The sequence below is a fragment of the Alligator mississippiensis genome, chromosome 4, assembly GCF_030867095.1.
Source record: "Alligator mississippiensis isolate rAllMis1 chromosome 4, rAllMis1, whole genome shotgun sequence".
Classification (NCBI taxonomy): Eukaryota; Metazoa; Chordata; order Crocodylia; family Alligatoridae; genus Alligator; species Alligator mississippiensis.
This window is the reverse complement of record NC_081827.1, coordinates 93,064,610-93,090,624: the sequence shown is the minus strand read 5'-3', so window position 1 is coordinate 93,090,624 and position 26,015 is coordinate 93,064,610. Positions and strand designations below refer to the sequence as shown.

General features: G+C 45.1%; 1 protein-coding gene across 12 annotated transcripts in view; it reads right to left on the bottom strand.

Moving 5' to 3' along the window:
* The window catches only part of ANKS1B (ankyrin repeat and sterile alpha motif domain containing 1B), an 870,204-nt gene that overhangs the window by 472,848 nt on the left and 371,341 nt on the right, over nt 1-26,015 (bottom strand). For 11 of the 12 annotated variants that reach the window (XM_059726322.1, XM_059726321.1, XM_019480905.2 and 8 more), the window contains 2 exons: nt 11,437-11,617; nt 6,898-6,975 (listed from right to left, as the gene is read on the bottom strand). In XM_059726322.1, coding sequence (XP_059582305.1) covers nt 6,898-6,975; nt 11,437-11,617 — 259 coding nt within the window. The remainder of the gene's footprint in view (nt 1-6,897; nt 6,976-11,436; nt 11,618-26,015) is intronic. The other variant, XM_019480907.2, reaches the window with a different exon arrangement.

Below are 26,015 nucleotides of genomic sequence, written 5' to 3'. Positions count from 1 at the left end.
GGGGAGGGGCGTGGCAGCAATTTAATTAAAGCAGCTCCAAGTGCTGCTCCAATTAAAGCACAGCCATGTCTTATGCATCAGTATCCCCATGCTTTAAAATGGGGGGGCGGCACCTAAGCTTTAGCTCAAGCATCCCCTCCACCATTTTAAAGCATGGGGACACTGGTACATGAGATACAGGAAGTTGCTGAAACGTGGTAATTGCCATGCTCCAGCAGACTCAATTAATTGAGTCTGTTCCTATGCGCTGCAATTCCAGCATGCCAGAGCAGCCTTTGTGCTCGTGTATAGGTGCCCTGAGGTATTACATAAAGACACGTTAGCCTAAGCTAATGCACAGTAACAAAGGCAAACAGTTTTTTGTGATGCTTAATGCACAATAGACTAATTGCAGTGTATTAGCATGGTTTTTGCCATGATGTGCTAATGCGCGGTAGAATGGTCCCCTTGTTGAATGAGCTTTAGATAGTGTCCCCGCCACCATTTTGAAGCACATGGACGCCAATAGAAGACGTGGGAGGCTGCTGGAGTGTGGCAATTGCCCTGCTCCAGGAGACTCAATTAATTGAGTCTCCTCTGACACATTAGAATTAAAGTGTCAGAGCAGCCTCCCTGCTCATGTATAAGCACCTTAAATTTCTTTTGTACTCTGTTGCAAACAGATTTGAGAACATCAACTTTTATAAAGCATCAACTTGAAAATATAATTCTTTATGGTCTGTTCAAAGTTTTGTGGAAAATGTCTGCTGAGACGATGTCCAAATGTATTCTAAAAACCTGGATTATTTCTAATAGGTACTACTATGTTATGAGAGAGAGACCAGCTTCACAAAGGAGTTTACATAATGGAATGAACCTCACCCTACCTTCTTTGTTAACCTAAAACATTGCAGTGGCATTGTCTGTTATTATTTGGGTGCCCTGCCCATATAGAAAGGCCTTAAACTAAGATAGGTCACTCTGATTATTGCTGCAAATATCAAACCTCTTCCTGAGATCATGAGCCTTGGACTTCATTTTTTTTTTTTTATATATTGTCCTCTCCATGCCTGCATTGATGCATCTGTTACCATTGATGCTAGGGTGCACTGGAGTGAAAGAAATGCTTCTGAATAACTGTTCTTCTACCGCTTAGAGAAAATAAAGGCATCTTATGGACTCTGCATCCTAATATCTACATTGTAGGCTATGGGATAATAAGATTTCTTTAATCATCTCGACAGACAGTGCATATGAAGTCTGGTGTATGGAGTCAATGTGCAAAAGGCCATCTGACTCAACAGCCAAAGGCAAGTTCTTACTGTTATCTGTGGCCTGTCTTGAAGCTGATTGACCAGTTGCAACATATTGTTAAATATGTCCCAAGGCAGATAAGCCTTTTCTGTGGCAAAGCCTACACAAGCTCTATTTTCCGAGTGGGAGTCAGATGGTTATTCTCGACCCTAGTTTAGAAAGCAGATGGAGAAAGCAGTGAACACTGTCTTTATCTCATTAGTAAAAGAGCATTTGCAGTAATCTATTAACATAAAATTATAAACTTTCTTAGATGTTTTGCTATTGAAGCTGGATGCTTTCTAAGGTTTTAGAGCTAGTGACAATCCAAATGACACCACTCTTTACTGCTAGGGGACATTGTCCGCTACAAACTGTGGCTATGTCCTGACCAAGTGAAATCTGTTTTGTGGATCAAGAGCTGTAGACTTGTTCAGATGATCCAGGGAAGGCACTTTAGAAAAAGAATGATACCATCCTAAATCTGCATTGGTGTACAAGACAGTTGGAGCAGTAAGCAAAGAGCAAAGAGCAGTTGCTAAGATAAGTAGCTCAATAGTGGGACGGCCTTGAGAAGGCTTTTGTGGCAGCTAGTTATTTTGTGTGCCCGACTGGTGTCTTGGCAGACAAGGTTCTTTGAGTAGATGTGATGTGTCTTTTATTAGACCAATTAAATATTTGGAAAAATTGTTCTTTGCAAGTTTTGGGGCACAAACACCCTTCTTCAGGCATGCCCAAGTGTTTGCCTGGTGCAGTGTGTGTGGTTCTTCTCCAGTTTTGAGTAACTGGTTGACAGGAGGTGCTCCATGTGAGGCTAGTTTAGCTAACTGAGGGGTGGAGGCAGACTAGGCAGAGAACAGAGAGTTTGCATAGGGAGTTTGCCCTAGGAGGAAGGAGACTTTATATGTGCGAGCATGGGCAAGGGCCTGGCTGTGGGTTTGGCATGTGGGTTTTCAGGGTGTGGCTTGCTGGCTTTCCCATCACCCAGGGAGCAAGGGAAGCATAAAATGGAGGCTAGGTTAGCAGTTGTGACCTGTGTGGGATGTGCTATGTTTATGTTCCTCCCTGAGGGTCAAGACCACTTCATCTGTACCAGGTTTAAGCTTGTGTCCACTCTGGAGGGGAAAAAATAAATAAATAAATAAATAAATAAATGTAAAAGGTTGGAAATATAGGTATCCATGCTGCACTGCATCAAGGAAAAGGAAAACTATGAGTACTGGAGAGGTCAAGGGGAAATGAGAACAAGTGGCAGGATGTGGCTATTCAAAAAAGGAGGGCCCCCAGAATTGAAGAGGAGTGGATTGAAGTCTGTAATTGCTTTCAAGCACTCTATGGTAGAACAGCTGAGGAAATGGCAGAGGAGAGGAGCTCTGTAGTGTCGAGAACAGGAGGTGTAGGGCTCTAGGGATGGGGGTTCTAGCACCAAGGAGGAACAGAAGAGTGGTGGTGGTTTGGGATCCTTTCTGCAGGGAACAGAGGCATCAATTTGTTGTCCAAATTTGGGATGCTGGGAGGTGTGTTACCTGTCTAGAGCCTGAATTCAGGACAGAGAAAGAAAGACTGTCAAAGATCATCCATTCTTCAGAATACTACCCTTCCCTGCAGGCACCAACGATACTGTCAGAAACAACATTGAGCAGATCAGAGGCAACAATAAGCCTCCTGGCAAGAGGGTTAAGGAACTTGATACACAAGTGGTGTTCTCATCAACCCTCCCCTTGGAAGCCAAGGGCTTATGCTGGGACCAGCGTATCCTGGAAGTAAACGCAGGGCTGAGATGGTGATGTTGAAATGAAGGCTTTGGATTCTTTGATAGTGGCTGGATGTTCTGGGGAAGACTGTTACAAGAGATTAGATCCCTCAGACCAGAACTGGAAAAAGCATCTTTGGGCATTGTCTGGCCAACCTATTGAGAAGGGTTTTAAACTAAGTTCCATAGGGCTGTGCAACAGGGAGCTTAATGCTTCTGTTACTTTAAGATAAAAAAGGCTGCAGACAGGGCTCAGTTGGCACCCAAGAGAAGGCATCTGACCAGAAGGGAACCAGTCTCAGAGTATATAAAAGCAGGGCCTGCGCTGGGTCAGGCAGTCTGGTCCTGGAGGTCATGGGAAGAAGAGCTTCTGAGCAGGAGAGCTGCAGAGGAGCTTTTGACTCACCCCAAGGATACACTTGAGCCTGGGAGCAGGACAGGCAAGTAGAATATTGTGGATTTGCATGGGAAACACCAGTGGGGATGGTTGGAGATCCCAGCAGGGCCAGAGCCCGAGCCCAGGAAAAAGGGGTAGAGTGTATAATGGGTCTGAGGAAAATGCCAGAGCCCAGGAGCAGAGCAAAGGAAGGGACTAGGGATGGGGCTAGAGAGCCTAGCACCCAAGGAAGGGCAGATAAGCGGTTAGAGAGCCCAGTGCTGAAGGAAGGGGAGAGAGTGAGAGCTGACCAAGGTCCAAGAGCCTAGTGAAGTGACTGAGCCCAGGCATAGGGCAAAGCCTGGAGGTTGGGTGTGAACTGATTGGTAACATCTGTGAGGCTTGGCAGTGACTGGAAGGGGAGATAAGGGCTAATTCTGTGGCCTCCTCAAGGCAGTGAGCAATTAGATTGTAGCTTGTGAGTGAATGAGATCTCACTCAGTGATCCCTGGGTCAGCCTCTCATTTCTAAATATATTTCCATCAAGGTGTGGCAGGGAAGCAAGTAAAAGCTCCGAAATGATTTGGAGATTTGGCCATAGACTAAACAGACAGCTGCCTCCAGCTGGTAAGTCTGTTGAGGGAGGGAGCTGGGACAAGCTGCCCAGCCAAGGTGGGAGAGGAACAGGATGCAGGTACAGCAGCCCTGGGAGTCGGGGCTATGCTATGCTGTTGCTTGCCCAGCTGGGGGGGAGGGGGAGGGGAATGTGGGTGCAGTTTGCTCTAGGCAGAAGGGGGCAAATGGCAGCAAGGCAGAGCCCCTGCTCCCAGTGCTGCTGCACCTGTATCCCACACCTCCCATGCTGGCTGGCAAGCGGCAGCAAGGAAGACCCTGTGCTCCCAGTGCCAATGCAGGCGCAGCAGTACTGGGAGTGGGGGCTATGCCCTGCTGTCATCCGAAGCGAGCTGTGCCTGCACCACAACCTCCTCCCTTGTTGGCTGGGCAAGCAGCAACAGGGCATAGACCCCATGGCTCCCCTCATTAGGGCAGAGGCAGGCACAGCCAGAGGAGCCACAGGAGAAGCCCTCAATGGCTGCTCTGCCTTGCCCCAGCCTCTGGCACTTTTTTTTTTGTAATTAAAGAAAGAAGCCCCGCATTCACAGGCTCTGGCTGCAGCAATTGGGGGCTTGTGGCAGAGCGCCCCTCTCCCCCCCCCATTCAGTGTGAGGCAGCAGGGATTGTCCCCCCACTTGGCACCTGCACAGCAGCTGCCCCATGGCACGGGTGCAGCATGGCTTGGCAGGGCGCTGCACACTGTCTGGGAGTTGGTGCAGCTCCACATGTCAGCTGGAGCCTGGCACCACTAAGCCCCAGTGGCCCCAGCTCCCAGGCAGCACGTGGTGCCCTGCTGAGCTGTGCTGCACCCGCACAATAGGGCTGCCCTCCACAGCCCTGTGCTGTGAGGGGGGAGAAGGGAGGGGGGCATGCCATGAGTGCTCAGAGGCCCCGATCACTGCTTTTGCAGCCAGTGAGCCCGAGGGGCTTTTTAAGTGCCAGGAGGCTGCTGTCGGGTGGGAGATGGGGCCAGGTAGGGAAGCCATGGGGGCTTCTCTCATGGCTCCCCCCACCTGGGGAGAGGCAGGCACAGCTGGAGTCATCGTGGGAGAACCTGCAGTTGCCCAGCTGTGCCTGCCTCTCCCCGGCTGATCCGAATCTCTACAAATCAGTGCCAGATTTTCCAAAGCCGATTCGGCCAAACCAATTCAGGACAGTGATCCAAATCAAATTGCTGTCCTCCAAAAGTCGTCCAAGTCTGAATCCAAATTGAAAACTTCCCTATCCACACAGGCCTATTCAGTATGTCTCTTGCTGCAAATGAAGCGGGGTGGATGGGAAAGCAAGAGGGGGAAAGTTTTGCACCCATCTTTTATGGGTCCCAGAGGGTAGGTGACCTGTGACTAGGGGCACTTTCACTGTTCTGCGTTCCCATGTTTCCTCAACATGAGTTCAGAAAACTTCAATAGCCAGCAAGTGACCAGCCAGCAGAGTGCTTGCTTGACTTGGGGGAGCAGAGAAAGAGAGAGAGAGAGAGAGAGGGAATGCTTAGATCCCATGTTTTTTGGTTCCCAGGGGATAGAGGCGGCAAAAAGGAGGACATGACAACAGGCAGAAGTCGTCAAGAAGTGAGTGAGGACAGAGCTGACTGTTAGAAAGATGGCTTTTACTGAATATACAGTGCAAAGCGAAATGATTCACAGACTGCCAAAAAAGGAAAAGAAAGGGGGAGAAGGAGAATTGTGGCTGTATACCAGAGTAGCCAGTGGCAGCAGCATGAAGGAAGAGGAAGGAGCAATGCAGCATGGAATTCCTGGAGGACTGACTGGCCCCATGCCACACACACTTGGTGTCCACATGTAACACTGAACTGGTTCACCATGAAACTGGCTCAAAACAGCATTCAGTTTTTCCAGCTATACTTCTAAAACATTCCAGGTGGATCTAAACTATTTTAAACAGCATTGTAATTAAGTCTGCTTTAGGCTTAAGCCACACTTAAACTGTTCAAAGCATTGTGTGTGCTCAAGCCCCTAGATTCTCTCCATGTGCTAGAATGTTTACCACTTTAGAAGCCATGGTCACCGCACTGAAAAATGAAAAGATGTTTCTTCTTTCTAAATATTTTGCAAAAAAGTTTGAGATGCAGATATTAATATTACATTTTAAAATTAAAATATTTAAAATTAGTTTTAAATTATTTGTAAGAGTGATCATACTTTTGACAAGCACTCTCTCTCCAGTTGCTCAGTTCTAATCCTCAAAGGGAGTTTACAAAACGCCTTTCATAGATGATCCTACGAACTTCACTTCATAACTGGATACAAAAAAAGTTATGGACTAAATATAGATATTGGATTCATGGCACATTACAACCTGCCTGCCATCTGATAACCCCAGGTAACCTGTCTGCATTTTACCAGCTATATTCTTCTATCACTAGTTCAACATTTCCCCCTACCCCCCAACCTGTCTCACATCTATTGTCTTCCACCCCTCTGATCCTCACTGCCACATATTTGCATTTTCACAGACCTACAATTTGCGTTTTGGCTTCTGTTCTACCCAGGAAAGCACACAATTCACTAGCAGACTGTCTACATGCCTGAAGGGTGTTCGTGCCCAAAAAAGAACAATTTTTCCAACTATTTAGCGGGTCTAATAAAAGATACCATATTTACCCAAAGAACCTTGTCTCCCTATGTTCATGGACCAACATGGCTACAACCAACAATCCTAATGCAATTTACCTCCTTACTTTTTTGGCTAGTTATTCTGAATGATTGACAGTTTTGACAGACTGAATTCGTAGAGAAAGTTACCTTGAGTGGCAAAAGAAGTAATTTATATGCAAGGTGTTCTATGCATTTGGAGTGCTAGATAGGTTTTATTATTGATCATCTTGATGCAGGGAGGTATAAAATCGGGATGAAGAACTCACCCTTACAGAAGAGCTGGATATGTTTGTTTTGGTGCCCATTACTGGGTTTCTTCTCAGAGCTTCCGTAGGTCAGAGTGTCTAAAGAATAAGCCGAGTCAGAATATTTCAATGTTGCTGACAAGGGTATCATGCTAGGTGGAATTTTTCCCTTGAATCTTTAAATATCAATTACAAGAAAGCATTGACAATCCCAGGTATCATTTAATGAAAAGTTAGTTTCTACTTGACACAGCTGTGGAACAGATCTTGAAAAAACTGGAAGCCAGGTGTTAGATATGGAAAAGTCAGAAGTATTTATCTTAGAAAAAAAGGTCAAAATTTTGAAGATACTCATGAGCTTCAGGGTCGACTTGCAGCACCTGAATATTTCTAGTTTTCCAAACTAGTACGTGCTACCCATCCTACTAATACCTCTCAGGAGCAACATGTAGTGCTTCTGGCCTTGTTATTAGACATGCTGACACCACAAGTCATATCAGTTACTGAAGTTTAAAGCTAGCATTGGTTATGCACACTAAACTAGGTAGTTCAAGTACCATAACAAACTAACCAAAGCATTGTGGGGTTCAGCATTGCCTAATTTGCCAGGCAGATTCTGCCAGTGGGGACAGTTAAGGCTATTCCACTGCCACTTCTTTAAGTCTGATTAATGCCTGCTTCATTCAGTATAATGAAAGGCTGGTTTTGGCCTGGCTTTTTAAAAATCTTCAAGCAACAGAAAGGTGTCACTGAGAAAATATAGCAGCCTAACAATAACATTTGTATTTGTCTGACAGTTCAAGTTTGTGTCACGCTAAAAACAAATAATCAATTCAATTAAAAAGGATAAAAAAAAAAAAGAGAGACACCAAAACACACCACAAGTGAGCAACAAAATAGCTACAACTGTACCCCCCTATATGCATCCATACAGACTTTTCTAACCTCATTTATTTTGTATTTAGAAGAGGCATTGTTGGCATTTCAGCTGGCTATCAAATAGCCAAATGAATTCCCCGAGACCAAGGATTATAATACAAGCAGGCTTTTATTTATTTTGTTTTCAGTGAAGAATAACAAGATTTGATTTTCTTATTATTGCTATGAGTTGTAAGCATTTCTTAAAACTAGCTTATATGCAAAAATAAACATCCACAATACCCTACACAATAGTTTCGATATGGGCATGTAGAAAAATAGGCTAGGAACAAACATTCCGCATAAACTGGTATAAGTGATTGGAAACTGGTCTGTACTGGTAATGGAACAGAAGTTCAAGGCACAGAGTGGTTTAAAAATGGCAGAATCTGATCTAAAATAGACCAGATTCATGATGTATCAGACTGACTTAGTTTAGGCTAGACTAGTCTAATGAACTTCTGTATCAGATGCCCTATCAATTCATGTTTGGACACTGTCTGCCAGCATCCCAGGCTCCTTTGTGGTCCCTGTTAGCCCCGCCTTATGGGGAGGCCCACTGGAACTCTGTCGGGCTCCACTGCTCCGGGTGAACATGCAGCTAGCCCCACCCCTGGGCTGATGCAGAGCTAGCCAGAAAAGTTTCTGTCCCCAGTTCTGGTTCCTGCCTGCAGCGAGCTGTCAGCCTCAGGGGAGTGGGTGGGGGGAGAAGAAGAGGGTATCTTTATACAATGTCCCTGGGGGAGGGCACTCCACAGATGGATCAGGTCCCACAGAGCTCCAGTGAACTGCAGACAGCAGCAGCAGGCACCCGGCACAATCCCTGCAATCATGCCAGGAGCCTGTTGATAGCAGGAATTGCAGGGGGCCTGATCCCACCTTCTGCAGGGTGGCTGGACCACTTGATTGGCTGCTGGGTTCACACCCTCAATCCCCTTCCAGGAGAGCCCCAGAGTGGGTCACCATGGCACATCCCCCACCCCCTGCCAGCTGAGTGGTCTGACATGCCATGGTAACCCACTCTGGGGCTGTCCTGCAAGAGGATTGGGGGCATGAGCCTGACAGCCAGTCAGAGTGGACAAACCACTCAGCTGCATGTGGCTCTCCCCAGCAGCCTCTGGCACCCTGGGAGGCATGCAGAAGCACTCCCAATGTGCTGACCTCCTCCAGAGCAAGGCAGCCTTTGTGCTCCCCTCCACCATGAAAGGCCAAACTTGTGTTCTGTTCACTCCCAAACTAATCTAAGTCCACTTAGAGAAGTCTGTGTTAGTTTGAATCTGCCTTGGGCTTTTTGAAAGTACCTAGCCTGTGTGTGCAGAAGAAGCCAAGTGGCATTAATTGTACCATGTAACATGACGGTCCTCTAGCCAGTGGCATAACAAACAGAGTTGCCTCCTGGGGAAAACCCTGTGGGATAGCAGGAGCGGGCCATGGGTTCCAAGAGCAGGGATGAGGAACAGGATCTAAGAGGGGGGTGCAGCAGTTACCCACATGGGGAACTCTGCAGTCCATGCCCAGCTGTTGGAAGTAGAAGTAGCCAGGGACTGTCTTGGAGTTCCCAGAATAAGAATGCTTCCAGAGTGCAGACTCTGCAGGGGTGGGGGTGCGATTCCAGTGCCCCTCTTATCTTGGTGCCCAGAAAAGGTGCCCCCCTCCCCTAATCATGCTGCTGCTTCCATCTATTATAGTTATGATATTGTTTAGGAAAAGGAGGCTTTTAAAAAGTCACAGAAATATTTGCCTAGTTATTTTCCCCCTTAACAGTGCTCATGTTTTTATAAAGGATTAGTTGTATACTAGGTATGCTTCACAATTAATATCAGAATGATTTTTATTTTATTTTTTTTAAGGTTGGCCAGTTGTAATAGAAATACATAATGAAAGAAGTGTTAAACAAAAACAAAGAATTTTAGTTTATATCTCAAAGCTATTCTTAGAAGGTTATAAGCTTACTATAAGAATGTATTTATTTAACTATAGTAACATATTATAATAACCACCTTCACATTACTAGGTTGCATAGAATATTTAGCAGAAAGACTTTCCCCACTAGGTTCATATTTGAGTCTTGCCCTCTTTCTTATTATTACAAAGAGAAATATTTTCCAGGATAACTTTAGTGCTTCTGATATTAGAACTTGTGCACAAAGTTCATTAAGAGAAAAAAATATATACTATTTATGCCTTGTTTTAAAAAAAAAATTCGTGTGTCAGATTGCTTGGTTAAATATATTTAAATAGATGCAAATACACTCTAGACTAAAGCAGCACTTCTGTAAACTGAGGTTTGGTTACCTAATGAGATGTCAACCTCTTTGGGTGAATAATTTAGTATTATTTAAAGCAAAATTTACAAGTAAATATAGGCTTTCATAGAGTTCTCTCTCCCCTCAAGCCCTTTCTTAGCTTACAAAGAAGTTACTTGATTCAAAGTCCCATGGGAAAAAAAAATGAAAAGAGGTATCCAACTTTTTTGGGGAACTGTTTGCTAATAGTGGCCTGTTACGTATCTTTCAAATTGTTAAAACTCATTGTCAGCTACCATTAAATTTATCTGAAATAATTAGGATGAAGCAAAAGACTCTTTCCCAGCTGCTGCCTTCTCCCACTTCATTCGCAACATTGCTTTGCTCAATAAGTCATCATTATATAATGCAAAGCTTCAAAAACACAACCTTACTATATAAGCAAATATTTAATGTTGAAGTATAAATTATAGAGATTTGTGGGGCCAGATATAGAGTACTGCATTACGTGACAAGGGAGATTAATGCATTTTATGTAATGCGATCCCTTATCTGATAGAGGCAGAAGGACATTTTTTATGATGATACAGATTCTGTCACTACTTATGGAAATGTACGGAGTGTCTTAGCTAATGACAGTTGAGAAGTGTTCTATATTTGGCTTTTTTTTTTTTATTAAAAGAAAGAAGGGACAATGACAGCAAAACTTACATTCAAAGCCATAATCCCTTTTAAATAAGTGCAGTTTTATATAAACCAGTTCTCAACCCATACTTAGAGATGTGGCATATACAGCATTACTAACAATAAAAATATTTCATTCCAAGTCTAACATTCAGTCTAATTAGAAATGTTTTCTTCCCCATCCTTAAAGAGGCAAAATTCATCATTTCTAATTTAATTTATTTTCACTTAACCTAAACTACATTTTGAAATATGGTAGTTGCACAATGCAGGTGTTCCTGAACCAATATATTTTCCAGTCATAAAACACTAATGTTTCAGGCTCTTGTTTAAAACAAGATTGTTCAGGAAAAGCTAATGTATTTTAATTAAATTAATCTGTTTTGTGAGATCACCGACAGTGGAGTTGCATGACAAATACCAGGCACAGTTCTATATTTCACAATCAAGCTTTTTTTGCTGAACCAAAATACTTTATAGTGAAGGCATCAGTATTCGTATTGTTATTTTTAATACCTTGTATACTTTTATTGTTTTCTTCTGAAAGCCTTTCCAATGAAAAAAAACGAAGTCTTGTTCAATTGATTCAATACCTGATTGCATTTCTTTTCTTCAGTTCATAACAAAACTAGTTTGGTTTCAGCTAAAGCCTAAAGATCTAGGATTTCAAAAAGACTGTTTTGGCAAGCAAATTAAAGGGGGAATTTTGTACCTGAAAGTTCACCATCTTCAACACTGTCTTCAACTGATCCAGTTGAATAGTTAGCTGGACTGACCGGAGGACTGGAAGTAAAGCTTGCATGACCAATGGACGAGCTGATTTCAAAATAATCGTGGCTGTGATTCAGTCGGTGAAATTCCAGAGAAGATACTATTGATGTGCGCTGTTTAGGCTGAGGGGAGGACGGGGTGAGGAGGGGGAAAAAATAAAGGGTCAAAGTATAAATTCAGATTTCAGATATGTTTCCTACCTCTCTACTAGACATTTACCCCACCTATATTAGAGGTTCCTTTCTTCTCTGAGTGATCTACTTAAACCAAGGCATTACAGTTATATAGATAAACTTAGACCATATGACATGCTGTGGCAGATTATGGTCCAACTTTCCCTCCAGAATCTGAATATTTTTAGTAGCAAGTTTGCACTTATCTCTCTCCCTTTATTGGCAAGGGAACAGGCTTTTCACAGTTTAAAATTTATGAAGTCCAATTGTAAAAAGCAAGGGATACACCTTCCAGCATCTGTATAGCTGTATGCACTTTTGCTCCACTCAACATGCATCTTGCAAAACATTTAGATCCACTTTCCCAGATTTATATAAAGTGAAAGTTACAAGCTAATAACAGTAAATGGAGTCCAGTCAGTACTGTAAGACAACCCCCAATAGGTACCAATATAGGAATAGTAGATATTAATTAAGACATTCAACTATCCAAGCTTATTTTATAGCTAAGGGGACAATGGCAGTTCAAAAACCATATACTGGAGCAAACATTCTTTCATCTTTTATTTTTTTTTACCATACTCTAGCTCAGAGGTGGTCAACCTGTGGCATATATGCCACAAGTGGCATGGGCAGCCTTTGTGTGTGGCATGCAGCAGACTAGAGAGGAGACAGGCAATAGCTGCAGGTAGGCCAGGGGGCAGAAAGTGGAGCAGTCAAACAAGCAGAGGAAGGGGATGGGAGTGGGACTACAAACAAACAAAAAGGTTGGCCCCCATTGCTCTGACTTACTGAAGTTAAGTATAAATGTAGAGTAGACAGAGTTTGCAATCTGATCTCTACACATTAGACTCCTATACCACAAAGATCATTTGAAGAACAGAATCTGCTAATAATCAGGACTAGTAAAGGATTACCCTTAGGGCCAGTAAGCTCTTCCTGCCACCACATACCTACTTACTGCTCCTTACTTAGGCTAATTGTTAAAAGTATAATCTAGCCCAGTGGAGTCATTTTCAGTTTTGTTCATGGTCCATTTCATTTTCAGGTTATTAGTGTGGCAATGTTTGCATTACGAATACAGCTGTACAATATGATTTTAAACAAATGCACACAAAACAATACAAACAAATAAAAAAAACCCCAACACATCAGTGGAAAGCTGGGAAGGTAGGCAGAGACAGACATTCATCTGGGACTTAAGTGCTGGATGTGGAGAGCAGTTGGCTTCTTTATTCACAAAAAAAAAAAAAAAAAGGTCCTGTTTTGAAAGGATGACTCCTAGGGGTGAGTAATTACATTTGAGTGCTTCATGAAGGGGGACAGACCACAGTCAATAGTGTAACTGGGCAGGGGGTGAGCTCCCCTCACCCTTAACTGTTTGCTGCAGCACCCATGCCACCCAGGTATAGGGGTAGGATGTAGGAACACAGCAGCAGCCAGGGTCTAAGTCAGGGTAGGGAAAATATGGCCCAGGGGACTGGATCTAGACTGCCAGGATCTTTCATCTGGCCTGAGGGTACCCACCAAGAAATTGTGCCCTGCTCAGCTTTCCCACCCACAAGGGTGGGAGTGAGGTCCCCATATATACACTCACCTCCCAACATACCCTATTGCACCTTGCTGCCACCCTCACAGGCAGAAGGGCCCAGCCCAGCCAGCAGCAGCTTCTAGGCAGGGCTCCTGTTGTCCCTGCTGCAGCTGCCCCAGGGGATTTGCTTGGCTTCCCTGGCATCCTGCTTGTTCTGGGCAGCAGGTAGGGAAGTGGTGTGGGTAGGGGCGGGGCGGAGCTGCAGCTGGGTGGGGGCAGGGAGCACAGGGGCTAGAGCTGGTGGCACCACACCCAGGGGTGCAGTGGGAACATAGAGCTCAGTTGGGCAAGTGTGGGCATGAGGGAGGGCGACCTGCGTCTTCCACATGGCATGCAGCCTCCACTGCCACCAGCAGCAGCAACAGCGCTCGGGGTGCTCGTGCCCCATGCAGGCACAGAGACCCAGTGGCACACAGCTCCAGCCAGCACTGCACACAGGGGTGAGAAGTACAGCCTACCCGGCCCACCTCTATCCCCACACTGGAGCCATCTGCCTTCCATGCCCCCTGCTGTACAGGTCCCGGACTCCACTGGAAGTAAAGTGAAGCCCCGGTCCCTGCTTTCGCAGGGAGTCACGAGACCTGTGCGGCAGAGAGCAGTGAAGGCATCTGGCTCCAAAGCATGGAGCTCCGCTCCAGTGCCATGCTTGTGCGGGAGCTGAAAGCACATTGTGAAGAGCCCCTGTGATAGAGGCAGACAGGGCTGGGCAGGCTGCGTTCCTCACCCCAAAATGCGGCACTGGCTGGAGCCATGCACCCATGCCACGCACAAGTCCCCCGAGCGCCCCCGCCTGCTGCTGCTGCCAGCAGTGGGGACTGCGTGCCATGTGGGAGAGTGTGTGAGGGCTCCCCCCACTCTCACATCCACACCCTGCCCCCACAACCCCTCCACATATACACCCCCACCATACACATGCTCCCCACCACCCTACTATACATACACCCCAACCACACTCCATAGAAAAGCAAGACTTTCCTTTTTGAGTTATTATGCAATCCCCTCTATATAAACAATGCAAACGCAAATCATGACAAATATTTTTTGTAATAAAATTAAAATGTTATAGTTGATGTTTGACTTTCAGTGTATGATTTGGTTTTTTTTCTGGTTCCAAGATAGCAACCCTTCTCTCACAAAAGGAGTATTTCTAGGGGCTAAGGGGAGGGACTTCCAGTGGCAAAGGTCAGGGTGAGGGACTTCCAGTCCTGATATGGTGATCAGGGGGGCAGGGCTACCCATGCAGCCCTTGACAGCTCACCAGAGCTAGGGGCATACATTCAAAAAGCCTGACTCTGAATTGACTCAATCTTTGCAGGTTAGTTTAACCTGCCTAGGTTGAACCAGTTTGCAGCTGCACAGAATTTCCCCCTGGACTGAAGAAATGCAGGCATATGCCAGTAGTGGCTCAGGCTAGAAGCTGGAGGGGGGTATAGAGCAGCCGTCCCTTTCCTTACTTAGTGCTGAGCTGAGGGGGGGCATGGCCAGGCCCAGACAGGGCGCTCCAATTAGGGAGGGATGTAAGCCCACGTCCTGCCTGCACCATCCCAGGCTTTCCTCCGCTCACTGCTTAAGGCAGGGGCAGGCAATTCTTTCGGGCGGAGACCCACTTACTGAGTTTTGGCAAGCCATTGAGGGCCGCATGACAGGGAGCCAGGAGCAGATAAATATTAATTTTCTAAGTTTTTTATGGGACCTGAGGGCCAGATATGCAGCCTGCTAGGCCGGTCTCCGGCCCGTGGGTTGCATTTTGCCTACCCCTGGCTTAAGGGGTGGGAGTGTTCCCAGACCCCGGCCTACCACTCTGAGGCAAAAGGGACATGTGCAGTGCATGCATCTATTGATGATACTGAGCTTTTCAATCTCCCTCTCCCTGCTTCCTCATACTGTCTGTAAACCTGACAGGTGAGGGAGCCAGCAGGGGGCTGATAAAACAGTGTTTATCAGCCGATCAACAAAACAAGCCACTCTCATTAGTTCAAGCTCTTCTTAAACAGCTTTTTTGGAGGGACATTACCAGCTGACCTGCCAATTAGCTCCAAAAAGCCCTAGGCTGACAATGCTTGTCCCAGTAACATTGGAGACACACAGAGATACCTCTTAGCATTAGCTAGCATGCCCATGCCTAGGATCTCTGTGGGTGGGGTCCGTACTGTGGGAGATGGGAGTGGTAGGGGAGCAGGGAGATACAAGGCACAAACTGCTGTGCCTGCAGTCTCTGCCGGAGCTCTGGCTAGGGAGTAGAGGGGCAGAGTCATAGATTCATAGATGTTAGGGTCGGAAGGGACCTCAATAGATCATCGAGTCAGACCCCCTGCATAAGCAGGAAAGAGTGCTGGGTCTAGATGACCCCAGCTAGATACTCATCTAACCTCCTCTTGAAGACCCCCAGGGTAGGGGAGAGCACCACCTCCCTTGGGAGCCCGTTCCAGACCCTGGCCACTTGAACTGTGAAGAAGTGTTTCCTAATGTCCAATCTAAATCTGCTCTCTGCTAGCTTGTGGCCATTATTTCTTGTAACCCCCGGGGGCGCCTTGGTGAATAAATACTCACCAATTCCCTTCTGTGCCCCTGTGATGAACTTATAGGCAGCCACAAGGTCGCCTCTCAACCTTCTCTTGCAGAGGCTGAAAAGATCCAGTTTCTCTAGTCTCTCCTCATAGGGCTTGGTCTGCAGGCCCTTAACCATACGAGTGGCCCTTCTCTGGACCCTCTCCAGGTTATCCGCATCCCTCTTGAATTGCGGTGCCCAGAATTGCATGCAGTACTCCAAATGCGGTCTGACCAGCGCCCGATAGAGGGGAAGTATCACCTCCTTGGACCTATTAGTCATGAATCTGCTGATGCACGATAAAGTGCCATTGGCTTTTCTGATGGCTTCGTCACACTGCCGGCTCATGTTCATCTTGGAGTCCACTAGGACTCCAAGATCCCTTTCCACTTCCGTGCCACCCAGCAGGTCATTCCCTAGGCTGTAGGTGTGCCGGACATTTTTCCTCCCTAGGTGCAGCACTTTGCATTTCTCCTTGTTGAACTGCATTCTGTTGTTTTCTGCCCACTTGTCCAACTTGTCCAGGTCTGCTTGCAGCTGTTCCCTGCCCTCCGGCGTGCCTACATCTCCCCATAGCTTTGTGTCATCTGCAAACTTGGACAGAGTACATTTCACTCCCTCGTCCAAGTCACTGATGAAGACATTAAAGAGTATCGGTCCAAGGACCGAACCCTGTGGGACCCCACTGCCCACACCCTTCTAGGTCGAAACCGACCCATCCACCACGACTCTCTGGGTGTGACCCTCCAGCCAATTTGCCACCCACCGGACTGTGTAGTCATCCAAGTCACAGCCTCTTAACTTGTTCACCAGTATGGGGTGGGATACCATATCGAAGGCCTTCCTGAAGTCTAAGTATATGACATCCACCCCTCCTCCTGTGTCCAGGCGTTTCGTAACCTGGTCATAAAAAGAAACTAGATTGGTCAGGCACGATCTGCCTGCCACGAACCCGTGCTGATTTCCCCTCAGCATAATTTGTCCTGCCGGGCTCTCACAAATGTGAGCCTTGATAATTTTTTCAAAGACTTTGCCAAGGATGGAGGTGAGACTGACAGGTCTATAGTTGCCAGGGTCCTCCTTCCTCCCCTTTTTGAAAATGGGGACTATGTTGGCCCTTTTCCAGTCCTCCGGGACTTGGCCCGTGTGCCACGAGCTTTCAAATATTCCCGCCAGTGGCTCTGCAATGACGTCGGCCAGTGCCTTCAGCACCCTTGGATGGAGCTCATCCGGGCCTGCCGACTTAAAGGCATCCAGTTCTTCCAAGTGCCTCTGCACCATCTCAGGGTCTACGCATGGCAGTCTGGCGCCTTGCTGCTGCCTCTCTACAACCCCAGTGAGAGACTTGTCGTGCCCCTCACTTAGGAACACTGAGGCAAAGAACTCATTGAGGAGTTCAGCCTTGTCCCCCCTGTCTGTCACCAATTGTTTCTGCCCATTTAGCAGGGGTCCTATTCCTCCCTGGGCCTTCCTTTTACTCTCTATATATGTAAAAAACAATTTCTTGTTGTCTTTTACTTGGGTTGCCATCCTCAGCTCCATGGTAGCTTTGGCCCGTCTAACTGCCTCCCTACAAGCACGAGCAGAGGAGGTATATTCATCTTTGGTGATCTCTCCCTGTTTCCACTTTTTATGTGCTCCTCTTTTGTCCCTTAGGCTGCCCTGAATTTCTCTGGTCAGCCAGGGAAGCCTTCTGGCCCCTTTCCCTCTTTTGCCTCACTCAGGGATCGTCTTGCTTTGTGCCCGAAGGATTGATTCCTTAAGGCACAGCCACCCTTCTTGGGCTTCCATTTCTTCAAATCTCCTACTCTGCAGTGTGTCCTTGACTAATCCCCTGAGTTCATTGAAATCAGCTTTCCTAAAGTCTAGCACTTTCACCCTACTAGTTACCTTACCCACTCGATGTCTTATGGTGTATTCTACTATTAGGTGATCACTGTCCCCCAGAAGGCTACCGATCTGGAGGTCCGCTACCATGTCATCTCCCGTTGCCAATACCAGATCCAGTATGGCATTCCCCCTAGTGGGACCGTGTACCTCCTATGTCAGGTGGAGGTCCTGTACACAGGTTAGAAACCTGCATGAGCGGTGGGACTTTGCTGTCTGTGACTCCCAGCAGATGTCCGGGTAGTTTAGGTCCCCCATGACTACCGCCTCTTTAGCTTTTATGGTCTCCGAGAGCTGCCTCAGGAGCCCCGAATCTCTTTCTTCCCCTTGATGTGGGGATCTGTAGCAGACCCCTACCACCAAATCCCTTTCTCCTTGCCCCCCATGTAGCCTAACCCACAATCCTTCTACTTCCTCATCCTTGGATTCTGTCTTGATGAGGGTTGATGTATATTGCTCACTGACATAGAGCGCAACCCCTCCTCCTTTCTTCCCCACCCTGTCCTTTTATGTACAATCTATAGCCCTCAATATGTACCGCCCAGTCATGGGATGAATCCCACCAGGTTTCCGTTAGCCCTACTAAGTCATAGGTGTTTGTCATAGGACTAAGTCATAGGAGTCAGCCCTATTCTCTAGAGCAGAGAGCACAGCCCAGTCCAGGGCTGCAAAGCATCTGGGATGCAGGGGGGCAGGAACCCTGGTTTAACTTGAACCAGGAAGGGGTCTGGGACAGACATTGGATCAAACCAGTTTGACCCAAAATCAGTTAAGTCTGATACTACATTCAACCAGGTTTATCTCAAACTGGTTTCAGCCATTTTCAAACTGGTTTATGTGCACTAAACTTATGCTCTGTTAAAGGTTTAAACCAGTTTCTGATCACTTAAACCAGTTTGTGTAATGTCCGTCCCTAGCCCAAAACGTGTTAAGTGGCCTTCCAGCTGAAATAACTGCCCGCCCTTGGTCCAAGTCCTTAGGGCAGGTAAGACTGACCACCCTTCCCCCAGCCTGTACTCTAGTGCTCACTACCCCCTCTCCTAGAGTGAAGAAGAGTTTTGCCAAGGGTGTAAAATTTGTTAGTTATGCCTCTGACTACAGTAAACAGCTCTGAATAAGTAACACTGGTTTGAAACATTTCTTCAGACTGTCTGATGTTACTCATGTGTGAATCAGAATGAATTAAATACTTTTGTTAAAAGGTAAAGAAAAGTCACAATACACACATACTGCTCACCAATGATCTAATTATTTTTAAATTTAAAGCCCTGTAGTTAGTCCCATGACCTATTAAATAAATATTATTGATCTTGGCTGAGCGAGGTGGCTTTTTGGACCTCAGAGCATGATATTCCCAGTGTCATACAAGCAGCTCTGGAATCTCCAGTTTGCTCATCCTGAGCAGTTATCAACATGGCTACCCTCTAGCATAATGCTTCCTAAACTTTTCCTCAACTTTGGCCCTGTTTCCTCAGCATGACCTCATTCCCAAACCACAGCTCCCCACCTCCATGATCCCCCATCTGCTGATGTTGCAACCACATTTGGGGTCGTGACCCACAGTTTGGGAATCACTGCTAGCAGTATCCAGCCAAGTCTGCAGTGACCCTCCCAAATGCCCTAGGACCTTCCACTTTACTCCGGACTAGATTATTTGCTCATCAGAAACTAGTCCTAGGTTCATCACACTTTCTATTCACTTTTTACTGAATAACAGATTCACACATTAGAATAGAGTTATATCAAAGCCTATGCTGGCTTTTTTAATTTCAGGGGAAACTTTATACGCAAAGATTTGACAAGTAATTGCAGAATATTTTATTTATATTTTGGGGAAGTGAAGTTTTTAAACATTTACCTCCATAACTTCCAAAAACATTTCCACCATTAAGCAGTCATAAGAGAGCACAGGATAAAGATATAGCAATAACGATTTATTTTTATAAATTGGAATTCAGTAAAGAGACAACATTTTGGAAAAGCTGACATTCAAACCTTTACAAGTAATAGCCTTAGTACACATTCACATGCAACAACTGCAAATCACTAGAACACTGTGAAGTTAGTGTGTAGTAGGAAGGAGATGACCCTCCCCTGAAAGGGGTCAACTTCGCAATGTTAACACATGTTAAACTGTGTGAATGCGCTTCTGTTTCCCTTTTAACTGCACTTACTAAGTGTTAAGTTGAACATATGACACCACCCCAAGTAAAGGTTCATCACAGGTGAAGTACCACAGTACTGCTGCAAATGCGTGGTAAGATTTACTATGGAAAAAAAAATCCTAAAGGTTTAATGAAGGCTACAATAGTAATATAGCAATCAACCACTTGGGTCCATCAGAGATGCCAGGAGGATATTGAAGCTCAGTTGCCATTAATTTCAAAGCAAATAGGCACAAGCTTGAGTATTTTACCCAGACAGGCCCTTACAATTTAGTAAGAAGAAATGTTCTCTTACTGATCTTATTAAAGGTCTCTATTCTAATTTCCTACACCAAATCTATGGCAATTTGTCTCAGCTACCCAAAAAGGGAGCTGGGGAAAGGAGATTACAGAAAGCTCAGCAGGGTGCCCTTTTTCCATCTTTCAGATATGATGGAAAGCTTAAACTCTGTGAAAGACACCGGAATACAAAGGCAATAATGTTTGCTTTTTCTAAGGAATTCATTCTGTTGCTTTAAATGGCCATTTTGTTTGTAACAGTTAATCCAAATGCTACATATTCAAATTAACCTACTCTGAAAGTTAACCAGACTCTTACTAACCTCTCCAAACCTGCAACAGGAGACTAATACTTGCTGAGACTATACACTATTAGTCTTCAAAACCCATGCTCCAATCTTCCTGCACCTGAATACCTTTGCAAAAAATAAACCCACCTACCATATTAACAAATAAGCAAGCAAAATTCTCACACATACCAGCATAGTCTATACATACCATAAAAATCCACGCTTGCCATCTTCCGTAAGTTTAGAGCTATTATCAACAACATAAACACTAGTTTAAACTCTCTAATCCTAGACCACCTCTGGAAACTTCCTTTGCCCTGGCTTCTAACTCCCTTTGCTTTGGAGAGAAGCTAATCCTTGTTTACCCACAGGTGGGAGCTAACAGCAACCACCTGCCAGCAAGCAGCAATAATTATCATCCATAGTTATGCAGAGTTGTAGCACCTGAACTTTGACAGCTCACTAGAGGATCCTTGCATTCCTTTGCAGGATCCTAGAAAATGCCAGGCTATTACAATATGCTAATTACTCATTATTATATGCTAATTGTTGCTAGGAAAATAAATGTATCCAGTGCAAACCACAGCAGAATACCAAGAATGCCTATTTGACAGGATGGCTTCATCTGCTGGTACCAAAAGCTGCCAAAGTTTCTTTTAATGACAGTTCTGATGACATATGCCCCTAATTTTCCTCTCCAAGGTTTTGAACTAAGTATTGGTGCCATGAGACATGATTTTAGGGGGAAAAACACTTTTCTCATGTGACAACCCCAATAAATAACCGAGCGAGGCAAAAGAGGGAAAGAGGCCAGAAGGCTTCCCTGGCTGACCAGAGAAATCCAGAGCAGCCTAAGGGCCAAAAGGGGAGCACATAAAAAGTGGAAACAGGGAGAGATCACCAAAGATGAATATACCTCCTCTGCTCATGCTTGTAGGGAGGCAGTTAGACGGGCCAAAGCTACCATGGAGCTGAGGATGGCAACCCAAGTAAAAGACAACAAGAAATTGTTTTTTACATATATAGAGAGTAAAAGGAAGGCCCAGGGAGGAATAGGACCCTTGCTAAATGGGCAGAAACAATTGGTGACAGACAGGGGGGACAAGGCTGAACTCCTCAATGAGTTCTTTGCCTCAGTGTTCCTAAGCGAGGGGCACGACAAGTCTCTCACTGGGGTTGTAGAGAGGCAGCAGCAAGGCTCCAGACTTCCATGCGTAGACCCTGAGATGGTGCAGAGTCATTTGGAAGAACTGGATGCCTTTAAGTCGGCAGGCCTGGATGAGCTGCATCCAAGGGTGCTGAAGGCACTGGCCGACATCATTGCAGAGCCACTGGCAGGAATATTTGAAAGCTCGTGGCGCACAGGCCAAGTCCCGGAGGACTGGAAAAGGGCCAACGTAGTCCCCATTTTCAAAAAGGGGAGGAAGGAGGACCCGGGCAACTATAGACCTGTCAGTCTCACCTCCATCCTTGGCAAAGTCTTTGAAAAAATTATCAAGGCTCACATTTGTGAGAGCCCGGCAGGACAAATTATGCTGAGGGGAAATCAGCACGGGTTTGTGGCAGGCAGATCGTGCCTGACCAATCTAGTTTCTTTTTATGACCAGGTTACAAAACGCCTGGACACAGGAGGAGGGGTGGATGTCGTATACTTAGACTTCAGGAAGGCCTTCGATACGGTATCCCACCCCATACTGGTGAACAAGTTAAGAGGCTGTGACTTGGATGACTACACAGTCCGGTGGGTGGCAAATTGGCTGGAGGGTCACACCCAGAGAGTCATGGTGGATGGATCGGTTTCGACCTGGAAGGATGTGGGCAGTGGGGTCCCACAGGGCTCGGTCCTTGGACCGATACTCTTTAATGTCTTCATCAGTGACTTGGACGAGGGAGTGAAATGTACTCTGTCCAAGTTTGCAGATGACACAAAGCTATGGGGAGATGTGGACACGCCGGAGGGCAGGGAACAGCTGCAAGCAGATCTGGACAGGTTGGACAAGTGGGCAGAAAACAACAGAATGCAATTCAACAAGGAGAAGTGCAAAGTGCTGCACCTAGGGAGGAAGAATGTCCAGCACACCTACAGCCTAGGGAATGACCTGCTGGGTGGCACGGAAGTGGAAAGGGATCTTGGAGTCCTAGTGGACTCCAAGATGAACATGAGTCGGCAGTGTGACGAAGCCATCAAAAAAGCCAATGGCACTTTATCGTGCATCAGCAGATGCATGACGAATAGGTCCAAGGAGGTGATACTTCCCCTCTATCGGGCACTGGTCAGACCGCATTTGGAGTACTGCATGCAATTCTGGGCGCCGCAATTCAAGAGGGATGCAGATAACCTGGAGAGGGTCCAGAGAAGGGCCACTCGTATGGTTAAGGGCCTGCAGACCAAGCCCTATGAGGAGAGACTAGAGAAACTGGATCTTTTCAGCCTCCGCAAGAGAAGGTTGAGAGGCGACCTTGTGGCCGCCTATAAGTTCATCACAGGGGCACAGAAGGGAATTGGTGAGTATTTATTCACCAAGGCGCCCCCGGGGGTTACAAGAAATAATGGCCACAAGCTAGCAGAGAGCAGATTTAGATTGGACATTAGGAGGAACTTCTTCACAGTTCGAGTGGCCAGGGTCTGGAACGGGCTCCCAAGGGAGGTGGTGCTCTCCCCTACCCTGGGGGTCTTCAAGAGGAGGTTAGATGAGCATCTAGCTGGGGTCATCTAGACCCAGCACTCTTTCCTGCTTATGCAGGGGGTCGGACTCAATGATCTATTGAGGTCCCTTCCGACCCTAACATCTATGAATCTATGAATCTATGAGATGCTCTAACAGTGTAGTTATATTATGGACATGGGTGGATATAGAATTTTGAAAAGGGTGGGTGCACCTGGTAAGCTGCATCACCACATATAAAACAACACATTTTTCTCCAATTAAAAGTAAGATAGACATTTTACTAATAAGTTAGAGGCCTAGGGCTGTATTTTTCAGTTTAAGATTGGGGAAAAACAAATATAATTACATAGGAATGAGTTAAAAAATCTGCAGTACTATGAAATAGGGGCTTCATTACCAAGAGCAGCTAAGAGAAAAATTGCTGAAGAAAGAATCGGTTGATTGCTAGAACATCCAAACCATTAAAAAGAAGAGAGGACTAGTTGAGATGAAGAGTTTAGAAATTAGATTAGACAGATTACAATGAGCCATGAAGTCAGTTGACTTCCTGACTGCTGCCTGATTAGAAATGCTGCTGCCACTGTCACTGCCAGGCATTTGGTCTGAAACTTTGGATAGAGCAGGAATCAAAGCAGGATGTAAGTGCACCAGTATAATCCCTGTGGATCTGCCCCTGATTATGGACATGCATTTAATTGGTGTGGATGTATTAGCCTAGGATCAGTGCCTTTGTATGTCTAAGTTGAAAGTGCAATTTATGATTCCTTGCCACAGCTGATGCCTATTTCTAAATCCAGCAGCAAACAGAGTTTGCTACCTGGGTTTTTTAACTGTACATCCCAAATCCACTCCAAGACTGTCTGATTAGAGGCCTGAAGAACAAGTCATGAGGAAAGGCTGACAGATATGGGACTGTTCAGCCTAGAAAAAAGAAGACTTTGGGGGGATTTGGTGGTAGCTTACAAATATATTGGGAGGAGCATCAGGGGCTAGGTGAACAACTACTCACTAAAGTGCCCCAGGGGGAAACCAGGAGCAACTGTCATAAACTTCTAGAAGAAGGTTTCAGACTGGAGATAGGGAAAAACTTTTTCCCAGTTCATGTGAGCAGACTCTGGAATAGACTCTCGGGGGGCGTGCAGGCACCTACCCTGGACTAGTACATACATTACAACATTATCAGTATTATTACTGTTATTTTATTTACTTATATTACAAGAGGTCTTATGAACTCTAATAGTAGCCCAGGACTTTCTTGTGCTGAATGCTGTACAAAGAACAAAAAGATGATCTCTGCCCCAAAGAAGCCTCATTTGTAGTTATACCTATGACTTTTCCCATTTATATACATACATTTTTACCACTCTGAGGCTCTGTGCATACTTTCCCATTCCCACATTAAAATCCTGACACACCTATCATTTAACTGTGTATGTGTACATGTATACATGCACATGAACCTGTCCAGGCTTTTAAAAAAGTGGTTCTTGTTCTTTCTTTCATCTATTCAACACTATTACTTTGATCACCTTAATTCAATCGTAGGACACAGAATCTCAAAACAAAATATGAGATCAAGATAGTGAAGATACTTTTATGTCAATAGAATTTTTTGAAGATATTACAATATCTAGTTTAATTAAATTTCAAAGCAAGTCTATCGAGGGAACATTTTAATTTCCAGTAAATGGTAAAATTATTTTAATGAGAAACTAGACAGCTTTGAAATGGACCACAATTTTGGTACCTATTATTCATGTGCACATGATAGGATTTCAGCCCAAAAAGGAAGAATTGTCATTTTTGGACCATGTGCTGGCAGCTATTTAATCCATAACATTTCACATATTAAAAAGACTAATGTAGAAAAACATTAGATACATAATTTGCTTCTCTCTTCCCTACACTCAGAGCATTTACATATTTATGACCTTGCTTATGAAAAAGGTATATTACCTCTAATAGCTCCTTAACTATTTCAATGGCTAATAGTGTACTGTGTTAGAGATAATTTATAATCTATTTGGATTTTTTTTTACCACATAAAATAAGAAAAAGGAATTAATTTATTATGCACATTTTAGAAAAAGGATTAGAACTCACTGCCTTTGAAAGCTTTTATTTTACTTTCTGGATTGCGAAGTCTTACACTCCCAAAACAATTCCAAACATGGAAATTTGCATATATCAAATTAAATACCAAAAGTCTCTCAATTGTTTTCTTAATGAAAATTAAATCTATTTGAATATAAAGGGTACTGATTTCAAATGCAATCTGTCCCTTTGTGTAGTTCACTCTAAGATCCATTCTATTAAAAAGCTATGATAGGATTTATTTCCTTAGCCTGGGTCTAGCCTGTGGGAAGAGGATAAAATACTTAACAATGAAGAAGAGGGCATGTCGTAAAAGCCATCAGCAATATCAGCTTTCCATTAAAAGTATTGTCCATTAAAAGTATCAGAAAGGCAAACTGTACCACTCCTACCGATGGCAGGGGATGGTTCACAAATTCTGCAATGTTGTTAGTAGTCACAAGATTCCACTGTTTCCTCCAAAGTAATTTTGCCCACTTCCTTCTGGGGAGCACAGTGACAAAATATCTTTCCCATATTACCAAGAACCTTCCTTTCCTCCTTTGAAACATCCAGAAGTTCTCTCTATCATTGCCCCCAAGATCTTAGCTCTTTATCCTTACAAATTTTTATTACTTCTTTGTTTCTGAACAAACATCTCCTACCTGCCATCGCCTAACCATCTGTGCATCTCATGATCTTTAATACAACGATCTTCCTAATACCCTATGAGGGACAAAAATGCTATTATTCACATTTTACAGTTGGCAAACAGGAGCAAGGAGCCTATGGGTAGATCTGCATTGTTCCATATATGCCAAGAGTACATCCCCTTCCGCTGGGAG